Here is a 23,700-nt window from a genome sequence, read left to right as displayed (position 1 = left end):
ACCCCCCCGTGACACAACACCATGTCCACCCCATGCTACAACCCCATCCTGCCGCAGAGTTCTCGGGCTATTTTGCTCTCCCCGTTCTTTGAATAGTTGTGTCATTGACCCTTAGCAGTACAAACCGACAGGACAGTTACCTCTGAATATATGTTTGACTCAAAGCCCCAGCGTCGCTTTAAGGGCGTGTAGTGCCAGCCGCTCCACTGCCACGACCGGGACACATTGAACAAACTGAATTTCAGATGAGTTCTGCAAATGTCTGTATTTAGGCTCCCTGGATTAACAAGAAACTCAGATAACTGAGTCAATATCGGCTTAGGCTTTGGCGTTCTTTTCACCTCGTCCCGGTACGGACACAGCTGATCCGCAAGCGCTCGGTGTAAGTTTTGCATAACAATGGAAGGGTCCGTTTAACAGTTCAGCATTCATTCCGAAGTAACAAAACCTGCAACAAAAGTTGCTTTCTAGCAACTTTATGAAAATTCGTTCCTGAGCTCGTAAATTCCTTGCGGAAGCGACCACCTTTTGTGACTCTGGTTATTTGCCTGGCAAAGTGTGTGATGTAAATTGTCACCGTGACGGCACGGCTTCTGCCAGTTTTACTCTATTCTGAAAAAAAGGTCATCTAGTGTGAACACAATGTCGGGCTCTGTGAAATTACGCAGCATCAAAAAAATCGGGCAGGAAAACAATGCTTACGAGTTTTCTGACGCAGGTAAGAATCAATGTTTTATAATTCTTTAGTTGCATGTGGTAGTCTACTTTTGGTGGTACTGTTCGCCACAGAGATGATATAATGTATATGTCTTGCTTTATACAGAGATGTATAAAGCAAGCCTTCTGTCTGGTTGTTTGTGCTTGACAATATTAAACATTGGCCCATGACACAAGTTGTACAGTATCCACTCCACAACAAATCTTTTAAATTCATATTTGGACAGAAAATTTCATGAAAAAAATAGACATATAAAATCTAAATTAAAAAAATAAAGTAATCCAAACAAAAATATATCAGGATAACTTTTCAAAGTTGTGAAACACAGCTAACATTTATTTTGATTAATCATTATTTTGTCGTCTTTCTACTACAGAGAAAAACGATGATTACATGTAAGTACTTTACGAATTTTAAATGCGTCTACATGTGAATTTTCTGATGTTTTTTTCTGAAAAAAAATGTTCTAAATGTTTTTATTTTTTTCAAATACGGATATATTTCTTGCTTCACAGGACAATGACGTCTCCAAAGCAGGATAAAACGTGAGTTAAAAGCACTCTCTTGGGATAAAGTGTTCGTGGCCAGGACTCGTGCATTGTTTCATTTAATTTCTCAACTCCTTTCAGGTCCAAAAGCAATAAGGAGGAGGTAGCCATCAGGGTCGGCTTCTTCCAGCTGGTAAGCCCGCCGGCGTCCGGCGCCTCGGTTTGCCGCAGGTGTAGCGCACCGCGCCGCGCCCTCACCGTGTTCCTCTCGCCCCTGCGCAGTTCCGCTTCGCCAGCTGCTGCGAGATCGCGATGATGATCGCAGGGAGCGTGTGCGCGGTGATGCACGGCTCCGCGCAGCCGCTCATGCTCCTGGTGTTCGGGATGCTGACAGACGCTTTCATCGATTACGACATCGAGCTCCAGGAACTGTCTGACCCGAATAAGGCCTGTATCAACAACACCATACAGTGGAAAAACCTGACGGCCGAGGAGAACCTTGAACTGAACATGACAAAGACGTGCGGGTAAGGTGGTCTTCGTTAACCTGTTGACATGAGATCTTAAGCACATTAATTTGTGAAATACCAGTTTGTGTCAATATTGCAACCAGTCGGCTGCAATGAACTGTATGCTTGTATAAAGCGGTATGCAAATATATGTAAATGTATATAATTGATGTTCATTTGCATAAATTTTAGGATATTGGACATTGAGGATGAAATGACCAAATTTGCCTACTATTACGTTGCCATCGGAACCACTGTTTTTATTCTGGGATATTGTCAGGTAAGTGTTCATTTTAACACCACAGCTATGGTCCAGCTATTATAATTTTGCTAGATACATCTTTGAACCATTGAAAAGGCCAGTATGCTGTATACAATATGATTGTGCTAGTCATGTGTAGCTGGAAATTAAAGGCAAAGGCAAATTCCACGTCTAAAGTAGGAAATATTTTTACAGTTAGTAACGCTTTGGATAACTTACCAGGGCTGACAGTGGAAGTGGAGACACCTTGAGTGTTCAGGATGGGGCTACTTATGATTATCTTAAGTTCATTGGTACAGTGCTAAATACACTCTAGACTACAGGCAGATTGGTGAGCCTCGCTGGGCTTAGCGACCTTTTCTTATGGCTGAAACTGGGTGCGGGGTGGATCTCTGACACGGGACGGGTTCCCCCGGGTTCCCGCAGATCTCCCTGTGGGTGCGGTCAGCGGCCCGGCAGATTCAGATCATCAGGAAGATGTACTTCCGCAAGGTGATGAGGATGGAGATCGGCTGGTTCGACTGCAACTCCTCCGGGGAGCTGAACACCCGCATGTCAGAGTAAGAACGCAGACAGGCTGCACGGTCCCCCCTCGGGTCTCTCAGCGCTGCTTTCCAGAAGCTTCAGATCATAACCGTAACACTGTGTTCTATGACAGCATCAAAAAAAAACTGTTGGAAACTATGGGTAATAATTGGTGAAATTCCTCTTGAAGAATTCTTCCTGGGAAAATGCATCGGAACATGGTCAGTTTGAACAAGATGCCTTAGACACTGTAAATGATTAAAAAAATCATCATCTACCTTAATTTTATAGTATGTTTCCATGGGTCAGCTAATATTTGAAATGGAACCCCACAGAAAGTGTTCAGATAAATGCACCAATCACATACCATGTCACTAGCCTGTGGAAAAATAATCTGTACATGGTATTTTCTCATTTTCTCATGCCTCAGGACATGTCTCACAGTTTGAAATGGACTTGTTTCATAAATAGAGAAGGTGAGGGTCAGTGCAGGGAGCTTTTCCACTGGCTGCTGCTGTTTCTCTGAATCCTATAAAGGAAAAGTGTATCCTCACCACGCCTCACCTCCTGCTCTCGCCTCTCACAGCGACATCAACAAGATCAACGACGCCATCGCAGACCAAGTGAGCATCTTCATCCAGCGCTTCACCACCTTCGTCTGCGGCTTCATGGTGGGCTTCTTCAAAGGCTGGAAGCTGACGCTGGTCATCCTTGCTGCCAGCCCGCTGATCGGGGTGGGCGCGGCCTTCATGGCACTGGTGAGGCTGGACTACCTGACAGTCACCTGGGCGGGGGCATGTGGGGGTGGGGCCAGGTTTGGGGTGGGGTGGGTGGGCTGATGGTCATTGCTCACGCCTCCCGTGTCTGCGTCGGCAGTTTGTGGCGAGGCTGACGGGCCGGGAGCTGCAGGCCTACGCCAAGGCGGGCGCCGTGGCGGACGAGGTGCTGTCCGCCATCAGAACGGTGGCGGCTTTCGGAGGGGAGAGGAAGGAAGTGGAGAGGTGAGGCGGCTTACACGAATGAAGAGGCTGCACACAGCTGGCTGATTAAACCTGGAAAGTCAGACACCGGCTCTGTGGGAACGGTGTCTCTCAGGCTGTAGTTTGTTTCATGCTGCTGTTTTGACTCTGCTCCCTCCAACAGGTACAACAAGAACCTGGTCTCTGCCCAGCGCTGGGGGATCCGGAAGGGTCTGATCATGGGCTTCTTCACCGGATACATGTGGTTCATTATCTTCCTCTGCTACGCCCTGGCCTTCTGGTATGGCTCCAAACTGGTGATAGAGACAATGGAGTACACCCCAGGAACTCTCCTACAGGTACTCGCACACTTCCCTCAACTCAGTCCGTTCCTTCAGCTCCTTCAGAAAATAACAGCATTTTTTAATCAGAGTGTTAATGAAAGAATTGCGGGTGAATGTAAACGCGGTGTAGAGTGATGAGATCTGGGCTTTGGCTGCAGGTGTTTTTCGGGGTGCTGATTGCAGCGCTGAATCTGGGGCAGGCCTCTCCGTGTCTGGAGGCCTTCGCCTCCGGCCGAGGTGCTGCCACCATCATATTTGAGACCATCGACAGAGTGAGTGCCGCTGGAGCTGACAGACAATGTTTCATATTTTATTTTATAAACTTACAAACCTACTTGTGGTCATCTTTATAAAGTTTTTTTTTTATGGAAGGTAATATAAAATTTACTTTAACTGTAATTCTGCAGAAGAAATGCTTGCTACTATTTCACAAACGTTAAAGTTTGTGCTAGATCTTGGTTGTAGTGTTTTATTTGTGTGCGTAGCTGTTTTTATCCTTCAGAGTAACAGTGCGTGAAATGTTGGCAGTTCTTTCCCAGTTTCCTGTGTGTAGGAGTGTGTAAGGTTCTAGTTGTGTGTGTGTGAGGTCTTTGCTGTAATAGTTGTTTGTCCCTGCTGTTAGGAGCCTGAGATTGACTGCCTCTCAGAAGCTGGGTATAAACTGGACAGAGTGAAAGGAGACATTGAGTTTCATAACGTGACCTTCCACTACCCATCAAGACCTGAAGTCAAGGTATTGGGTTTTGGATTATACCTGTTTTTCATTGTGTGTGTGTGTGTGTGTGTGTGTGTGTGTGTGTGTGTATGTGTTACTGCAAAATACCCTGCTTAACAGGTTCTACTCTGCTCTGGATGCTAGTAATAAGACATTTATAAAGTGTGTTGAGGATGGATGGGCTTTAAAATGTGATCTGTACAACCAGGCTCATTACAAAGCAGCTGCATAAGGAGGATTAACTTTAGCACAATGAACTTGAGTCTCACATTCATCCATTTTTCATTCATTGTCAGAAAGCAGGCAGTCTTTTCTCCTTCCTCATAGAACATCTGCCACGCAGCGTGAGAACCATTAATCACAAGTGCTTTAAAATGTGGGAGCAGTCTGTGTCTGTGTGCTGTACTACAGCACTGTGAGGCATGCTTGACCTGACGTCATACTGCATTTTGATAGATTCTTGACCAGCTGAGTCTGTTGGTGAAGTCTGGAGAGACGACAGCTTTCGTGGGTCCGAGCGGAGCGGGGAAGAGCACAGCGGTTCAGCTCATCCAGCGCTTCTATGACCCCAAGGAGGGAATGGTAAGGAGACATGCCCTCCCTGACGTCTGGGTCTGCTGCAGGTAGCACGGAATAAAGCACAGGGCACAATGGAATTGCTGTAGTGGAATATCGTGGGGGAATTCCGGTCACTCGGTTCCGTGCCCTAACCTGTTCACAGGTGACGCTGGACGGCCATGACATCCGGGGGTTGAACATCCAGTGGCTGCGCTCTCTGATCGGCATCGTGGAGCAGGAGCCCGTGCTGTTCGCCACCACCATCGCCGAGAACATCCGCTACGGCCGCTCGGACGTCTCCATGGAGGACATCGTCAACGCCGCCAAGGAGGCCAACGCCTACAACTTCATCATGGACCTACCTCAGGTAGAACGCGTGCCCTGAACGCAGACGCACAGGGTCTGAGAGCGCGTGGAAAGATACCCCTCGCTGAACCTTCTCGTCTTTGGTCACGCAGAAATTCGAGACCCTGGTGGGGGAGGGCGGGGGTCAGATGAGCGGGGGACAGAAGCAGAGGATAGCCATCGCTCGAGCCCTGGTCAGAAACCCCAGGATCCTGCTCCTGGACATGGCCACCTCTGCCCTGGACAACGAGAGTGAAGCCGTGGTTCAGGAAGCACTGGACAAGGTGGGTCCTGCTCCATAAACCTCTGCGCATTCACCACAGCAACATGGCAGTTATGAGCCACAGGATTTAATAATATAATATGATATTATATACACACAAATACAGTATATGTGGAAATACACTCACATTTTATGAAGAGAAAGTTTGAATTAGTCTGTTTTATTGGTTTGGTGTTTGTGTCGTTGAAGGTACGCTTGGGCCGCACCACCATCTCCATAGCGCACCGGTTGTCTACAATAAAGAACGCGGACGTGATTGTGGGGTTCGAGCACGGCCGGGCGGTGGAGAGGGGCAAACACAACGAGCTGCTAGACAGGAAGGGGGTGTACTTCACCCTGGTGACCCTGCAGAGCCAAGGAGACAAGGCGCTCAACGAGAAAGCTCGGCAAAGTGAGTCCCGAACGCCGCGCTGACGTCTCCCAAAACTCCCTCTGGACGGAATGGAGAACATGACTTCTCGAGATGCGTGCATATCTCTGAGATGCGTGCATATCGCTGAGATGCGTGCATATCTCTGGGCTCCTGAGTGGGTCAGTGGTTAAGGCGTTCGCTATAGCCCGGGTTCCATCCCAGCTGTGTCAATGACATGACAATGGCTAGGGGCCCAAAGTGGTGGAACAAACTGGCTCCTTTCCACCTGCGTTGGGTGGGTAGGTTGGCAAGCGTTTCCTTATTTCACTGCTCTCAGGCACCTCGCAGTTTGTCAGATGCCTGCAGGTTGCTCAGATGACATCAGCGGAGTAGCACTTGTCCTCTAATGAGTGTCTGCTCTGCTGTAGTATGCTTGTGACAAGATAAAAAAGTGAAAAATAGCCTCAGCAGTTCTGAGCAAATGCAGTGGTTGTCGCTGTGAGATGAGCCTAGTGTACAATTAGCAATTCCAAAATAGGATTAAATAAAGGAAAAAAAAGACAAAAATGCTTCACTTTTTTTTACTTATTTTTCCTCTTCCTTTGTTCAGTGGAGATGAATGAAGATGAAAACCCTGTAGATGTAAACCCTGAGAAAGAGTCTTTCACAAGCTAGGAGGGAGTCAAGTGTCTTTCGTGAGTTACCAGTCTGTTACAAGCTCTTTTTCATGTCTCTCCTTCTTTTTTCTCTCAAATCACAGTGGAAAGGGAAGATGAGTCATCAGATGCAGACCTTGAGAAAAAGAGTCTGTCACGGGCTACCAGCTACCAGGAGAGTTTGAGGTATGTCCATCCCAGAGTGCTCCTTCTCCAGGGTTCTCCTTTAGCTTTCTGTGGACTCACACGGGTCAGGTTCCTTAAATAATGTTTACACCCCGCGACAGAGCCTCTATCCGCCAGAGGTCAAAGTCTCAGCTGTCGAATGTGATTCCGGACGCATCCATACCCATCGCCGCGGACCTGGGTCGCAGTCACTACGCAGACTCCTTCATCTCACAGGAGAAGGGCAAGGTCAGTGCGCGTGCGTGTGGACCGTACCCCCGCTCCCCCGGCGGCCACCTTCATCGCTCCTTGGCGGGAGTCTCATGGCGTGTGTTTGCGTGTCCTTAGAGTGCCGTGCCTGAGGAAGAGGAGGAGCTGGTTGAGCCTGCCCCTGTCGCCAGGATTCTGAAATACAACGCCCCCGAGTGGCCGTACATGGTGTTCGGCTCCATCGGTGCTGCTGTGAACGGTGGAGTTAGCCCACTGTACTCACTGCTCTTCAGCCAGATCCTCGGGGTGAGACAGGCTGAATTTTTGTGTGTTCTCTCACTGAAGAGGAATGATATAAGCCATGTTTTTTTGTTTTTGAGCATTCAGATGCATGAGCAGATTCGAGAGATCAAGAGAATCTGCTCACGCATTTGATTGCCCTCAAAAGGGAGGGAAATGCAGTTGACAAGCATGAATGATTTTGGTCCTATATTACAAAATGTGTATCTTGTGTTACACTAAGTTGATTCTTCATCACCATTCGTAATAAACTCCATGTCAGGTCATCAAGAACATTTCCTTTGACATGTAATGCTGTCTATTTTCAGACTTTTTCCATGCTTGATTCAGCCGAACAGAGAGCTCAGATTGATGGGATCTGCCTGCTGTTTGTGCTCATTGGAGTGGTTTCATTCTTCACACAGATACTGCAGGTAAATGCTCCTTCTGACTTACTGAGTCCTAGTTTCTGTTAGATGAGGTGACCAGCCCTTCTTTTCACACTGTATGTCTACAGTCCCATGATTGCCCTTGAGCCTGGACCTCAGGACCTGAACAAAGCATAAGCAGCATTTCAGTCAGCGGAACAGCAGCCTAAGGAAGCTAGTATCATAGGGCCAGGTGTGGCAGGTACAGCGGTAGGGAGCAGAGGTCATTTATGGCTAATTCGTTTACTTTAAAACTGCACAGGTAAAAATGCTACGACTGGATAATCTGATGGTTATAATTGTGGGGTTAACCAGTGTTATTAAAAAAGTTTATTTAATGCTGAAGCCAGTAGTGAGTTCCAAGTATAAGACTACTGCAGATTAATGAAAGGTGAAACTATGTTCAACTGTATTGTTTACTGTTAAAGAAATGTATTGTTTATTATTATGGTTATATAATAATATAATCAAATGTGTCAGATTATGTTATGGGTATTGTATTCTTCTTTATTTATTCTGGGTATTTATCTTAACTCTGTGGATATTTGTAAAAAGTGGAACCCGCTGTGAGACCTCGTGCGGTGTTTCAGGGCTACTCCTTCTCCAAGTCTGGTGAGCTGCTGACCCGAAGACTCAGACATTTGGGCTTCCAAGCCATGCTGGGCCAGGAGGTTGGCTGGTTCGATGACCACAGGAACAGCCCGGGCGCGCTGACCACACGTCTGGCCACTGATGCCTCTCAAGTCCAAGGAGTGAGTGCACCAAGAGCCCTTGGAAGCTGGTTCCCTTCACCCCCACCCACCTCCTCCTGAAGCTCTTCACTCCGACTCATCTCCTTCTGAACCTCTACAATCTGACTCATCTCCTTCTGAAGCTCTTCACTCTGACTCATCTCCTTCTGAACCTCTACACTCTGACTTGTCTCCTTCTGAAGCTCTTCACTGTGACTCATCTCCTTCTGAAGCTCTTCACTGTGACTCATCTCCTTCTGAAGCTCTTCACTGTGACTCATCCCCTTCTGCAATGTCACCCTTTCCCCTGCTTCAGCTGACATTCTGCCAGGTCTGAGATGTTCATGTTGTGGTACAGTCACCTGGTACAGGATCTCTATCCCTTTAACCAGGGTTAACATTCATCTTCCTGTAGGCTCCAGTGCCTTGACTAAAAGTAATAACACTTTTTCATCTTGTTAATATGTTAGTTTGAAATATTGTTTTTTGTGCTGTGCCGTTTTATCTATTTTTTTAAATCAGTTTACCACATGTGATAAACATGTGAAGGTTATGATGATGCTGTGTTGTGAATGTGAAAACAAGCGTTGTGTATTTTAATGTTTCTCCAACATTTATACCCATACACGTGCTTCTTATTTATGTATTGTTCTACCAACAGGAAGTACATTTTTTAATATCTCCCCAATGAAAAAGTATTTTAAGACCCCTCTTCCTGCCCTGGTCTCCACCTCACTGTGACCGTTGGCTTGGCTGGCATCCTCAGGGTGGGCGGTGATGTGCTGTTCTGTGCTTGCAGGCCACTGGCTCTCAGATAGGCATGATCGTGAACTCTCTGACCAACATCGGCGTGGCCTTGATCATCTCCTTCTACTTCAGCTGGAAGCTGAGCCTGGTCATCCTCTGCTTCCTGCCCTTTCTGGCCCTCTCCGGGGGCTTCCAGGCCAAGATGCTGACGGGATTCGCCAAGCAAGACAAGCAAGCCATGGAGGCCGCGGGACAGGTGCGAGTCACTGTCCAATCAGGGACTCCGTTTATTCAGGATCCTGGAATTTACTCCCCAATATCAGCCCTCTCTGTGTGCTGACTACTAGCCGGGGAACAAGCCTTCTGCTGTGGTTCCACCTTTCTTGGAATAACCTGCACCTCAACGTTCATTTTCTCTACCTGCTGGACTCCGTTACACAATAGGAATTTACCTGCGCTGCTTCAAGATGGATTATAAAAACTTGCCTGTGCCCTTATGCTTTACAATAACCAAACACAACATCACACCTGTTATCTCAGCGCATTATCAATGTGCTGTAATATCACATTAGAACTGGTTTTAAATTCGCATGGATTTGGCTATGTATTCATTGTTTAATACCATCATGCTGTGTGATTTGTTCTGTGATTATCACTGTCATCAGTAAACATCTTTCTTCCATTACATGTTTGTGTGACAGTACTTCTGCTACGGGAAATTTTACTCACTGATTTTTTTTTTTTTTTAAACGCTGCTTCCTGCGTGTTGTCAGATCTCAGGCGAGGCGCTGAATAACATCCGCACCATCGCTGGCCTGGGGAAGGAGAGGAGTTTTGTGGAAATGTATGAGGCCCAGCTGGAGGATCCCTACAAGGCGGCCCTGAAGAAGGCCAGTGTGTACGGGGCCTGCTACGGCTTCGCCCAGTGCATCGTCTTCATGGCCAACGCCGCGTCCTACAGATACGGGGGATATTTAGTCGAAAAGGAGGGCCTTAATTTCACCATGGTGTTCAGGTGAGAGCACATTCACTTTGTTCAGTTTGAATGTACTGTGCTGAATTCTGGACTGGTGAAAACAGGTTTGGGTTGCAGACTGCTGTGTGCATGTTTGGTATTAAATCCTTGTGTAGAGTAACACCTAAACCCCCTAGTAACAGCTACTTAATTGATTTGTAACACTGTCTCAGATTTGGCTGCATCACAAATACTTCAGTTTGAATTTAATAATTATATACTGCTGTAAATCTAGTTGATAACGAAGACAAAATGACATCAGTAACTCAGCATCTGGTCATGATTAATTTTGATAACTGACTCTGGCTAGTTTTCTAGCCTCTACGCCAATTAGCTAGCGAGCCAGATATTACTATACGGCCTGGACTTATGCCGCTTCCTGCTTCCTTTTGCCTCAGGGTCATCTCAGCCATCGTCACCAGTGGGACAGCTCTGGGCCGAGCCTCCTCCTACACCCCAGACTACGCCAAAGCCAAAATCTCAGCCGCCAGATTCTTCCAGCTCCTCGACCGCATTCCCAAAATCAATGTGTACAGTGACGACGGAGAGAAATGGGTAAAGATTGCTGTTGCTATGTCTGCATTTTTTCCTCTCTGCCAAGCCAACATTATAATGATACAATAACAAGCTTAACCTCTGCCAGTTCAAAAGTCTCTTTCAGCAACAATCAATGGTTGGTGGCAACATGACCTCAAAAGCTGGATTTCCTTCAGGTGTTATTATTTATAACCAGGTGGATTGCCAAATCCAGCTGTACACCTGGTTTGGCACATCAAGACAGCTGCTAATATGTTCATTTATAAACTGTTGCTATGGCACTGGGAATTCTGCCACAAAAGGCCTCTGCAGACATTGCTAAAGGAAGGGCTGCTGTGTTTATCAAACCCAGATTAGACGTACTGATTATTCTGTCTCTAAGCAATTGATAAAGGGATCTGCTATCAGATGTGCATTGTAAGTGCACTAGCATATACTATATAATCCTTACAAATCTGCAGTAGTTTGTTTAGTGTGTTAATTTTTGTTTGGTTCAGAACTCACTTGAATTAATTATGTTGTTTTAAGAACAATGTTTTCAATGAAACAGCAGTGTAAGTAATGAGACAAAATGCCTTTAGCTGTATAAAGTAAATATCATTAATCCAAACAGCTCTGCAGATTCAATTTTACTTTGCTTTTAAATTCAATTAGTCTCCACATGAAACGTGGAAAGACTGTTGAAAAGTGAGCCTTTATGCTTTGTGGTTTCCAACAAAAAAAACGAAACAAATGCTCCTTTAACTTTAAGGCTATATACACCAAAATTCAACAAAAATTATGGTGCTACATTCATTGTACTGCTGTATTTATAGATGTTGCTATGAATGTTTTTTCATTTAATTTTTGATAATTTTGCATGCTGCAGTGGAACACGAGCGGAGGTTCTTCTGCATGTCTGTGCATTGCAGTTAAACACCTCATAGATGGATTTTGCTGGATGGATTTTACCGTGGCAACCTGAAAGATGACTCTACTTCCTCCTCTCCCCCGGTAGTCTAATTTTAAAGGCGATCTCGAGTTCATCGACTGCAAGTTCACGTACCCGACCCGCCCAGACATGCAGGTGCTGAACGGGCTGTCGGTGTCGGTGAAGCCAGGCCAGACTCTGGCCTTCGTGGGCAGCAGCGGCTGTGGCAAAAGCACCAGCGTGCAGCTGCTGGAGAGATTCTACGACCCCAACCAGGGCAGGGTGGTGAGTGGCTACCACAGCACAGCAGATGCTAGTTTCCCATTTCCCATTCGCGGTTTGGAATATTTGCACCGGGCAGCATAGCCTATTCACAGCTTCACTTTCTGTTCCCAGGCAGCCTAGGATGCCACCATGTTATGCTTTTACATTTATTCATTACATTTCTCACATATTACATGTTTATGGCATTAAAGACACGTAAAGACACAGATCAAACACTTGTTAAAGTGAAATACAGGGCAGATATTCGGGAGGGCAAGGCCTGAACTTTAAAATAGGGGGCTTAGCAATGGCTAGCTTGACGGTTGTTCTGGCAGGAAAGGGAACTTTTAATTTTAGGACCCGTACATATATGTCTGATGGTATGTAAGGCACAGGTATAACAGTCAGGCCCCACAGACGAGTCTGTAAATGTGCTGGCTTGAGTAAATGAGTAAAAAAGCTGGGGTGACCCCTGACGCTATCCCGACTCCCGCAGCTGATCGATGGTCACGACTCCACCAATGTCAACGTTCAGTTCCTGCGCTCAAAGATCGGGATCGTCTCCCAGGAGCCCATCCTGTTCGACTGCAGCATCGCTGAGAACATCAAGTACGGAGACAACCAGCGGGAGGTCAGCATGAATGACGTCATCGCCGCGGCCAAGAAAGCCCAGCTCCACGACTTCGTCATGGCACTTCCTGAGGTACTACCATAAGTCTACACACCTGAAGAAACAGTGTAATCACATGACAAACTACCATTTCTGCTTTTAGGAAGACCATCAGTCTGATCATGAGACATGCCAGAGCTGCTGAAATGTGACATGATTTTTTTTTCAATCTTTTTTATCAACTTACTAACTTAATGTTAATACAGTATTTAAGCAAACACACCATATGTCACTTTGTTCTTTTAGCTTCATACACACTCAAAAATTAGTGTTTTCTCACTTGTTAACATTACTGAAACTTTTGAAGCCAGGCCAGTGCTACTAGGCAACTGCCAAGCCAACCAAGCGGCCACTTGACCATTGTGTCAGGCGGCCCTCACTTAGCTAACTGGAATATTATGTTGGCCAGTTGCTTCTGTAGATGAAAAACATGCATAAAGCACAGAGTTAAATTGGTATAGTTTTGGGTAGTTGTTGTAAACTGCAGTAATATGCATTAGACTTAGAGAAGGTGTACAGACTTGTCATGTTGTTGAAGCTGGGCTGATATAACATTCAGGAAACGTTTCTCTCCATCCCCCTGCAGAAATACGACACCAATGTGGGGGCACAGGGGTCCCAGCTGTCCCGTGGGCAGAAGCAGCGCATCGCCATCGCCCGGGCGATCATCAGAGACCCCAAAATCCTGCTGCTGGACGAGGCCACGTCGGCGCTGGACACAGAGAGCGAGAAGGTACCTGCTGCCTCTTCCGCCCTGGCGGGGCTACCCTGACGCCGATCTGTACCCCCAAAAGTTAGGTTTGGGATGCTGAGTGGATCACTCAGTGTGCTCTGCCTTGTCTCTCCCACAGACGGTCCAGGAGGCCCTGGACAAAGCGCGAGAAGGCAGGACCTGCATCGTCATCGCCCACCGCCTCTCCACCATCCAAAACTCTGACATCATCGCCGTCATGTCCCGTGGCTACGTCATCGAGAAGGGGACGCACGACGACCTCATGGCCATGAAGGGTGCTTATTACAAACTGGTTACCACTGGCGCACCCATCAGCTAAAACCCCAGGGACCAATCAGGGGACTGCGCAGCTCAGGAAAACTCAGGGTCAGCCAATGGAACACGTTTACTCAATCAAAACATCATCAAAATAGGAAGACACGTACACAGGTCGCATTTTGCAGATGTATTATTTTATACTATTTGTACTGTAATATGAATAATTTGATTTTAAATATATTTTGTATGTTTTAATTTAAAATCTATAGGAATCAGATTATTTTTCTGCCTATGCTCATCCAGTAATTGCCATTCAGTATCCAGTGCTCCAGTAAATGCACAATTCAGTTATGAATGGAAAAATTTGTATCCGAAATGTATTTATACTTAGATCAGTTAGTAAAGTTTCACAGTAACAGCGACTTAAATGTGTTATTTAGAAGGATTTTGATACATGGATACATAATGGAGTGTGCACAAGCCCGACTGTCACTGTTAGGACACATTAGATAACAAGATGAAACCCAAACAGCCAGGGCTGTGTGCAGTAATTTCAATATACCATATCAGTGTTTAACACTCAGACAGTGTTAATATAAACTTCACAGAAACAATATTGTGTACAATCAAAAAACTGTAAACTTCCCAAAAATATGACTTATTTACTACTGTGTAAAATGTAATTTCTTGATATTGCCAAATGAAGGTGGCTGGGAGTTTATTTATTGCATCTCAATAAACATATTTACATTCAAAGTTGTATTCATTATAACATTGTTCAGTTTACACAGTGAGTGGATAAAAGGATGATGATTAAAAAGAAACTAAAATAAGACAACTAAAAAATCAAAAGTCAACAGCTGGAAAATGTCACTTTTTCAGAGTTGTCTTACTCTGGCTATTTTTTCCTGTCATCCTTCTCACTCCCATGGTCCTCTCTTGCTGTAAATCTGGATATTGTGCCATAAAACAATTAATGCTGTAGTTTTTATAAATGTTGTAAATGGGGATGAAGGTAACTTAAATCTTTGTAAAATGGGAAACTGCCTGTAATAATAATGGTCTCTGACACTCGGACAGCCATACCTGCACAGATCCACTACAGTGACTTCCTCCACCAGGGCAAGGGATGTAATAACATGTAGCCCAGTCTGTCGGCAGCTGATCTCTCTGACTGATCTACAGCAATAAGGGGTGTAATAACATGTAGCTCGGTCTGTCGGCAGCTGATCTCTCTGACTGATCTACAGCAATGACATGAGCAGTAGCCCCACTCACCAGAAGCAGGCAAGCATGCTAGCCTAACAGTAACCTGGCCACGCTTAGCAGAATTCAACGCAGGCCAAAGCAAGAAACAGGAAGTCATTTTTCAACACAGAGATAGTGTGTAACTGAGCGCAGTCCACTGTTCTGATGTGAGTAACACTGGTATTCTCAGCTGTTAAACTGAGCTATTAAACCCTCCGAGGTGTGCTGTACCTGTTAGATCTGCATTCAGGTTGTGGTTATAAACTTGCTAAGAGAAGACTGAGGGGGTAATTAGAAACCAAGACCCCAGGATCCTCACTGGAGTCCCTCCTCCAGTGTCCCGATACATTGTCTGTAAATGACTTAATGTGGCATTGAGAATATGAAAAATGAAAATAACACAGATCAAAACTCACAAGAAATCACAACTGACCGTAAGAACATGGTGTTAATGGTTGTTGGGTTTTGATTGAACTCCTCTGTGTCTCTTCCTTATGAATAACTAATCTCACATGTTGACAACAAACGATGCACATGAAAGTGAAAAAATCTCATTTTGACTGGTATCCTTACACACATTCTCTGCATCAGCCCGAGAAGGAGCGTTTTCCTGTAGATTCTCACTGATGAACTTCACCAGCTAAATGATCTATGGACCTGAAACTCATCACACATCATTTGGGCCACCTAATGTGGTTATATGTAGTAAAAATCTGACTCTAATTATAATTCTAATATGATTGTAATTGTTACAGTTTGTGAGCATCATTTAATTTATTCACTTGTCAGGCACTTTTATCCACAGGGACTTACATTTTCGTAAGTCTCTTATCCAGGCGGTAAGGCCATATGAACTACAGTAAATACAGAAAATAACAGACCACTTTTAACGTCAGTCCATCACACAACATTCCAATAACCCATGCCGTCCTAAACACAATAATATATTACAGTAATGTGCAAGAAATTCCCACATTTAACGTATAGGTAAGCCAACATAATTTCAATAAATGTGGACTGGTTCAAATTCACAAAATGTCACATATAAACAGTGATGTACTGTGAACTAGCTGCCGATAATAACATTTATCAACAACTCACAGTACTATTTAGGAGACATCAACATCATAACAACAGCCGCTTAAGCAGAGTCTCAATAACTGCAGAACTACATTTCCCAGTTAAGACCGAACTTGGTGCGAAGCGTCAAAACGATGATGAAATATATCATTGAAAACTAAATACTCTGTAACACAGCGTTATGTATATGTATAACATGTTTTAATGTTGTAATCAACATATTTATTTATAATACTGAAATCGATAATTGTGCACTCAAATGGAACGTTGGTGTCTTTCCCTCTCATAACGTAACCTACCTTATATTCAAGAGACCGCCGCCAACATCAAAATTTAATTACGTCGCAATGTGAACATTCCGTCATTAATATTTTCCCAAATTAAAGTGAAGTTGGAAAGGTGCAAAACGTGTAATGCTGAATCGCCGAAAAAATCAGCATTAGTGCCTTATGCCGGGTATGCGTCATGCCCCCGGTTTATAGCCGCTTTGTGCTTGTGAAAGCGCAGTAACTGGACTATGACCACCAGATGTCGCTTAATATTGCGTGGCCATGTACACGTATTTTTGAGCCGTCTGAAAAGTGGTTGCGTTTTTGTGTTTGTCATGATTTTTGGTGCTGGTTGGATGTGCATCGCCATGCCTTCTCGACCCCTGTTCTCGAACCATTGTTGCGGGCAGCTCGCAAACGCAGTTACCTGGCCAGCGAGCCCTGTCTTACTGCCCCAAGCCCGCCTCGCCCCGCCTCTCTCCTGCGTTCAGAGGGGAGAAGAGTTGCGAAGACGTAAGTATCCGTAAAATTAATGCATGGACGGACGCGTTTTATTACGTAAAAATAAGGGCGGACGTGGCCTACTTCTGTATATACTGGGATTTTTATTCGTTTGCCTTTCAGACAGCGTTATAACGTCCCTAAAAGTAGCGGGGCTTCATCCGAGTAAGCGAACGTGGAAACGCGCAGAAGCGAACATCCGAGATGAAGACACCATTCCGTGTCAAAGTACAGTGACGCTGCGAGTGCCTATTTAACAAATGAAATATGACAGGCTAAGTGTATGACTGTTGCACCTGTTTTATATACGCTATATTAATTCAGAGTTATTACAATGAAGTTTCTTTCTGGGGCAAATTCTACTGAATGTTTCCAGGTTAACGCACAACTATGTTGGGGAGAAAAGTACTGGTTTGACAGGGGGTATGTTTTAATAATAAAATGCATTATGCATTTTATGATTTGTTCCGTATTTGAATGTTTAGTCGAAAAGTAGCAATTATGTATCACAATGAACCCTCGTGACGGATCCCAATCTACTTCAGTATTAGTAGAGCCTGGAACGTCATTTTGGGGAGATAGACAGACGACTCCTACGGCTGGACTGGCTCCATCAGTTGCCATTCTGGTACACAGAAACGCCAACATTTCTTTACCATAGTGTTAACGTAATGTTAAACAATGTTACGTCTGCTCTGCAAATTAACAGTGCTATCTTTTCTAGTGAGAGTCCTCCAGGATTTCCAGAGACCTGTCACTGTAGGTACCCCTTATTTCATTGATAATCTCGTTATTGATTGTAAAATTGTTTTGAAAGCAGTTGAACCACCAAATCTGAAAATCCTGACTTGCAACTGCTGCTGGTGTAAAGTCCTTAGAAAATTGTCATAATTCATTCAGAAGCTGCATGGTATTGAACTGATTGCTGATAAATCACTACCCTCTTTCGGTATTAAACTCAGTTTGTATTGGTCAGATGTTATATACTAAGGCATTCCCAAAAACCCAATCTATTTTTTATTTTTAATGAAATTAATCCAGTATAGTATGCCATTCAGATTAGAGTTTGCCATAGCAATGTAGCAGGTAAAACAGACTGCCATGGCAAAAATGGCTTCCATCCCAACAGAGTTCAGCTAATTATGACTTTCTGTCATTTTTGGGATCCTGTTTTGAACTCGCCTCGCACATAGAGTAACACACATACAGTAGCTCTCATTTCCCTAAACCATACCCCCACCCTGAAAAATCTGAAAATCCACTCACAGACCCCCAGCCCTGGATAAATTTGCATTTCGGTCTCATTCTCCGAATTATATATGGTCAGATGGAACACAGGGAAGGGTATTTTTCAGCTGTTGTTCATAATGAGAACGATTTTAGAAATTGCAAGCAGTACATTTCAGTCTGTGTGTGTGTACCCCCCTTGATCTGTCTTGGCTTTTTGCGATACACTCCATGTCTCTGATTGGTCTTTGTTCCTTTTTTTATGACAGCCATGATTTCGTGACCTTGGACGTACTGACCTCTGAGGGAATGTGGAACTGTTTCTATGGTAACACTGTTTCTGAGCTGAAACACAGTTATTTAATCACTGTATCATGTTGGATAATGCTGTTGACTATTGTGACATAAATGTTACGTACTAACAACTTCCTGTTTGTTTTCTTAGTTTTAGTGCATGGAGCTTGCTGATTAGTTAAAGTGCAAGACAATGAATTATTCTGTTGTCATGGTGTAGTAACGGCCTTGTTACCTGTATTCATGAATGACTTTGCTGTTTTATAATACTTCTGCTAAATGCCACAGAATCTTGTTGCATTTAACATTTTGTGTAAATGTATGAAATTTATTGAAATGATGAAAAAGCTTGAAAAAAAGTACAAAAAACTATTTTGAAATATTATAATTTAAACAAATAATAAACCCAATATATGCTAATATGCATTCTATAAAATATGACTATAGCTGCAATAGAATTTACACCTGGGCAAACCTAAAATCATTATACTGGGTGGCTTTACATAGATTTATGGAAAATTTAGGAAAATTCCATCAAAAGAACCATAAAACCATACACGTAAACACTGTAAGTAGTCAAGAAAAGAGGTAATAACTCACTGTTGCATTCAAATGATTAAATAGTCCATTTTGAACAAGGTATGTCAATTTTTCGATCATGTTTAACAGGTCACTTGAATGCCAAAACCTCTTTTCTCTGTAGCCTTGCAGTACACAACATTGCCACAGTGTGGCGCAAGTGTTCAGACCTTATAAACGTCAACGTTTCAATTTCAAAAGGTTGAATTAAATATGATTAAATAAGTTAAATTTGCAAACAATCCGATGGCCATATTTGTAAGTACAGTAGAGACCACTAGTAACAGCATGTTGGTAAGAAATACTATTTAAAATACTGACAATATTGCGGATGACTTATTTAGCCACTAACTTATTTTCCCAAGCTTACCTAAATATAAGTGCACAATTCTTCAAGTCTGTGAAAGATATTATGCAAGCGTTGCCCCCATAAATGAGCTCATTAGGCTAAAAACTGCCATTTTAAGAATTTCATCCTGTACTCATCCTCTGTACTTGATCTTTATTATCCTAGACTTTGAACACATCTGTGCCCTCACAAAAAAGAAGCAAGAGAAGCATTCCAGAGATACTGTCAGAACTAGAGGAAAAGGATTCGAAAGGAAACCGTGATCACAGACGTTAACAGGCTGAAGGAAAGCCAAGCCAAGAAGAGGGTATGTATGTTTGTAATGAGGAATCCATTCACAGCGTAGCTCTTCTGTTGGCATTCATATGTAAATGACCACACACACAGATTTTATTTTCACTTAATAATTGCCCACCTCTTTCACTAATATGTTTTTGTCAATGCCACCCAAGCTTATATTCACAGATTGCATATTTAATATATTCCACTGTGGTAGCAACTGATGTTAGCAATTATTTCATCTCATTTTTATTTGCAGCTGTAAATCCTGGTTTAATTTATGGAACAAAATGAAAATAGTGACCCAATTCATCTCTCTTTTTTCCATCTCTGAAGTGATTATTTCCCAGAACAAAGCAAGTAAAGCCAGGCTGAAAAATCTGAACAAAGCTAAGCAGGTGTTCCAGGACTGGCTTGAACTGGAAATCCGAAAAATTCATGGTAAGGCTGACCATGAATTCAAATAATGACCTGGGTCAAAGACCCAAGCTACCTTTTAGGTTGGGTCATTTTACGTTGTTATAGTATTTTGCACATACAGGATGAGCGTGTAGATAAAGTTGCTTGATATATAGATACCGCCACAGTATAACAGGCTGAAATTTCCATTTTCATCTTTGTAGGCAGAGTCAAATATTAAGCAGTTTCTGCAAAATCCCTATTTAAATTTGTCTTCAATAAGGCTGATTCAAGGTAGTAAAAAATTCAAATCAGTGTTTTCCCTAACACTGTTCGGATTCAGCAGAAGGCCATGCCAGAAATGGTAGTCATCATGTCAACACAATTCCGCTGCTTAGCGACTGTAGCACTGATAACAATTCCCCTACAAACACACTTGCTGCTTACTGCCACAAGCACAGCTGAATTATCTCCATAGTACTTATCTTTCTCTGCTACCGTTTTCCCTGGTATGTGAACTGCCACTGTATAAAGACAGAAGTTGATATAAGTAATTAACAGCCATTAATTCTACATTTTGGTCATCTGCTTTTAGCATATAGTTCTGTCCTTCTCATGCTTTTTGAATTATCCAGTCTTGGTTTGTCTGCCTTTGCTGCTGTGAAAAGCTCAATTCTGCAGACTTCCTTTGCACCCATTGCCTCTTTAATTCATACCTTTATATCTGCAGTTATTTACAGGAATCTGCTGCTAAATTGCAGGGAAGTGAATATGAAACTTCCTCCACAGTGGCCTACAGTCCTGGAAAATGTATGAGGTGTTACTTTCAAGAACGTGAGCTGTGTGCACATGCATGCACACTAACGCCAACTCCCATTGTATCAATTCTTTTATAATGTCATGCTGTACTGTTCCTAGTCAACTGTACATGACTATATAATTGATTGGATGATATGCCCAAATACATTATATTAATATGTAATATATTCATATAAAATCAATTTAAAAATCACAAAAATATTAACATGCAGTATATTTCAGTAATGACAACATGTACCTTCCCTGATATTAAAAAGTATTTTCCCAGCTTTGTTTGATAAGATCCACATGTATGGGAAGTTCTTTTTTTGAGTGACAGCTGCAGTTTCATGACCTTGGGCATGCTGACCTCAGAGGAAATGGTATGAGTGTGGTGTAACCATAGAAACACTATTTGGGTATTTAATCACTGTATGAAATCTTAGAGAACTCGTACAGACAGCTTGTTCTTATGTTCCCTACTTCTACAAATGGCAGTGTCTTTGCAAAACTATTAGTGCCTAAAGGTTTAAAAGGTTCCTAGAGCTGTTCTGAGGTAGGTCATTGCTCAGCTGTGTCAGTACTGTTTGATATGCGTATCTAACCAGGACATTCCATTTTTCAGAAATTCTGATTTACATGCAAGTCATTTCCATAGTATGCATCTTCTTGTTAACACAAAGTAAAATGGCTGAGTTTATGCCTGAACAATGCTGAACAATGTCCAATACCCACAGCATTTGAGTAAATTTATGTTATTGCACCACACGGGTATCTCTAGCCAATGCAGAGATTGAGATGCCAGCTGGTGACAGCTTTTGTCTGTGAGATTGCTCAGGCCTCCTCCCCCACAGTAAAGTGTTATGAGGTAACAAGTGACTGTCATTGTAACAGTGCTGGCCAATGCAGTATACATAAAGCCTCAAAAAGTACAATATTTTCTAAATAAAATAATTTAACAAAAACCCACAAACCACAGAAAACCCATCTGCACCAAGGCACAGCAAAAAAAAAAAAAAGTGGAAAAGCGCACCAGTATTTAACAAGCCATTGATTAGGCAGGTGAGGCTCATTAACCAATGGCTGGCTAACAGAAACAATTGAAAACAGACAATAACAGTTGGGATTAAACTGTTTTAAATGAAGCTGACGGAGTGAGATCTGTTTATTGTTAAGGTTGTAAATTGGAAAGACTATAAAGTAAGTATTTAACATGTAAACACTGAACAATTAACATTACTAGCACACATTAATAAAAACATTTAGTCTCGGGGTCCATCTGCTCGTAGACTGAGATCTGCATATTACACAGTGTAGGCTAGCTCCGTTATTAATACGGAATTTGATTATCATCAGGTTAATGATTACCAAAACAGCATGTTTGGCCAAACAATGGATTTTGTGATAAGGTGTTGAAGGCAAATGTACAGCCAACCGGTGATTTCGCTACATTATTACTTGACAAACAAATTAAATTAAAGGAACATCTTTCTTTTCCTTTTAGCAATTTGTGTGGTGTAAGTACCGAGTATTTATGATATTGCTTGGCATTTTTTCATGACTTAAAAAAAAAAGATTCCGCACACATTACCCCAAACATACTTAGTGATTAAAACGTAATGACAGAGACAAAATTAAGATTGAAATATTAACGCTGTTCTAACTACTTTGTGTCAGTGTTCATGAGTACTTTAATAATTTTATTTATATATATTTCATACATTGAACAGTCTGCTATTGTTACTAAATAGACTGTCTTAGTATTTTGTTAGCACTGGACAGCTTGGCTAGGCCTAGTATTAACATTTATTCATTTGCCATACGCTTTTGTCCGAAGCGACCTACAAGTGAGGTAGAATACAACACAAGCAAAAAAAAAACATAATGAGTCAACAATCAATGCTAGTTACAATGACTTTAACAGTTGAATCTCCATTTCAGATCACTAGTCCTTCGAACTGAATTAAATCTAGAACAAGAGTTCCTTCTGTCTGTGGATTTTATTAGGTCTGTTGTGGCGGAGCACCTGGACACGCTTCTCGGTGTAATTATACAGTGCACGCACTCACCACAGCATGGCGCACGTCATCTATGAGTTAAAGATTCTGTAGCATAAGGGAGGAAAGGGACGCGTTTCAGCAGGCCACTTTTTTGTTAAATTCTGGGATTTGGGTGCTGGGGAAACATGACGATGGAGTATGTACTCACTACAACACAGGCACCACACAGCATGCCCTCACAAGTCTCCCAGCTCTCAGACTCAAACTGACTGATACTGTAACTGAGCCATTGCTTAATTACTCGGGTGTAGTGTATAGTGGGGAGGGCTGTTACACATGCTGCCTTTGACTAATTGTGGATTGATATTCAAAGACTAACAACCATACCGACAATGGGGGAAAATAACTATAAAATAACAGAACTTATGACAGATAGACTACTTCATTCACATTGTAAAAGCATACAGTATTAGTGGCCATAAATGCAGAAATAACCCACTTCAACATCAAAAAGTGATAATGAATAGCATGCACACACTACAGACATCAAATAAAAACAATTGAAATGACTACGGTGATACGCTACATGCATGTAAAAATATGTAAAGAGACGAAAAGCAAAAAATCTACGAGACTATGAGCGGCAGTATTGCACTTTACTGACCTGTCAGTCACTTTGAAGCGAAGAAGAGGAGCGCCCTTGGAATCATGGGATAGCAGCCTGCCAGCTATCATAATGTCACTTACTTCCTTTAAATTTTATTCAGTTTAACATCATAAGTACAGGGCATCTTAAGTGAGCAGGCTCGTTTCGTGTGATAATTTCAGTTTTCTCGAACAGAATTGCGAGACGGCCCTTGTTGTGCTGATTTCTTTTTGATTGATGTTAGCTGCTACTTTTCAAATCTTACTACGTTGTGGTGTGACGTATTTCCGGTCGTTTCCTGAATTCATTGGCGCGGAGTTTGAACCAGTACCTTAAAAACAGGACTTACGTCAGTTAATAACTAATCAAA

At 43.0% G+C, this 23,700-nt stretch overlaps 1 protein-coding gene and 1 long non-coding RNA gene across 3 annotated transcripts in view; both read left to right on the top strand.

The window, feature by feature from the left end:
- LOC118788682 (bile salt export pump-like) overlaps positions 1-13,992 on the top strand; it is a 14,183-nt gene extending 191 nt beyond the window's left edge. The window contains exons 1-28 of one of the 2 annotated variants that reach the window (XM_036544683.1): positions 643-718; positions 1,095-1,113; positions 1,234-1,263; positions 1,348-1,399; positions 1,489-1,733; positions 1,908-1,995; positions 2,404-2,537; positions 3,089-3,260; positions 3,379-3,503; positions 3,646-3,820; positions 3,964-4,077; positions 4,428-4,538; positions 4,977-5,102; positions 5,242-5,445; positions 5,537-5,707; positions 5,896-6,097; positions 6,819-6,900; positions 7,002-7,128; positions 7,228-7,395; positions 7,698-7,802; positions 8,387-8,548; positions 9,327-9,530; positions 10,048-10,289; positions 10,688-10,844; positions 11,824-12,021; positions 12,497-12,703; positions 13,257-13,403; positions 13,522-13,992. In XM_036544683.1, coding sequence (XP_036400576.1) covers positions 643-718; positions 1,095-1,113; positions 1,234-1,263; positions 1,348-1,399; positions 1,489-1,733; positions 1,908-1,995; positions 2,404-2,537; positions 3,089-3,260; positions 3,379-3,503; positions 3,646-3,820; positions 3,964-4,077; positions 4,428-4,538; positions 4,977-5,102; positions 5,242-5,445; positions 5,537-5,707; positions 5,896-6,097; positions 6,819-6,900; positions 7,002-7,128; positions 7,228-7,395; positions 7,698-7,802; positions 8,387-8,548; positions 9,327-9,530; positions 10,048-10,289; positions 10,688-10,844; positions 11,824-12,021; positions 12,497-12,703; positions 13,257-13,403; positions 13,522-13,722 — 4,044 coding nt within the window. In that variant the 3' untranslated portion in view covers positions 13,723-13,992. Of the gene's footprint in view, positions 1-642; positions 719-1,094; positions 1,114-1,233; positions 1,264-1,347; positions 1,400-1,488; positions 1,734-1,907; positions 1,996-2,403; positions 2,538-3,088; positions 3,261-3,378; positions 3,504-3,645; positions 3,821-3,963; positions 4,078-4,427; positions 4,539-4,976; positions 5,103-5,241; positions 5,446-5,536; positions 5,708-5,895; positions 6,098-6,818; positions 6,901-7,001; positions 7,129-7,227; positions 7,396-7,697; positions 7,803-8,386; positions 8,549-9,326; positions 9,531-10,047; positions 10,290-10,687; positions 10,845-11,823; positions 12,022-12,496; positions 12,704-13,256; positions 13,404-13,521 lie in introns of those variants that run through there. The other variant, XM_036544684.1, reaches the window with a different exon arrangement.
- Positions 13,993-16,465: 2,473 nt separating this feature from the next.
- On the top strand, positions 16,466-19,738 carry LOC118788683. Its single transcript, XR_005005424.1, has 5 exons — positions 16,466-16,771; positions 16,883-16,987; positions 17,484-17,518; positions 18,256-18,314; positions 19,374-19,738. It is a non-coding gene; the product is annotated as an uncharacterized LOC118788683 (long non-coding RNA).
- The last annotated feature ends 3,962 nt before the right edge of the window (positions 19,739-23,700 follow it).

This window comes from Megalops cyprinoides, chromosome 14, assembly GCF_013368585.1.
Source record: "Megalops cyprinoides isolate fMegCyp1 chromosome 14, fMegCyp1.pri, whole genome shotgun sequence".
In the NCBI taxonomy this organism is placed as follows: Eukaryota; Metazoa; Chordata; class Actinopteri; order Elopiformes; family Megalopidae; genus Megalops; species Megalops cyprinoides.
The sequence above is the reverse complement of the archived record's forward strand: the minus strand, read 5'-3'. Positions and strand labels throughout refer to the sequence as shown.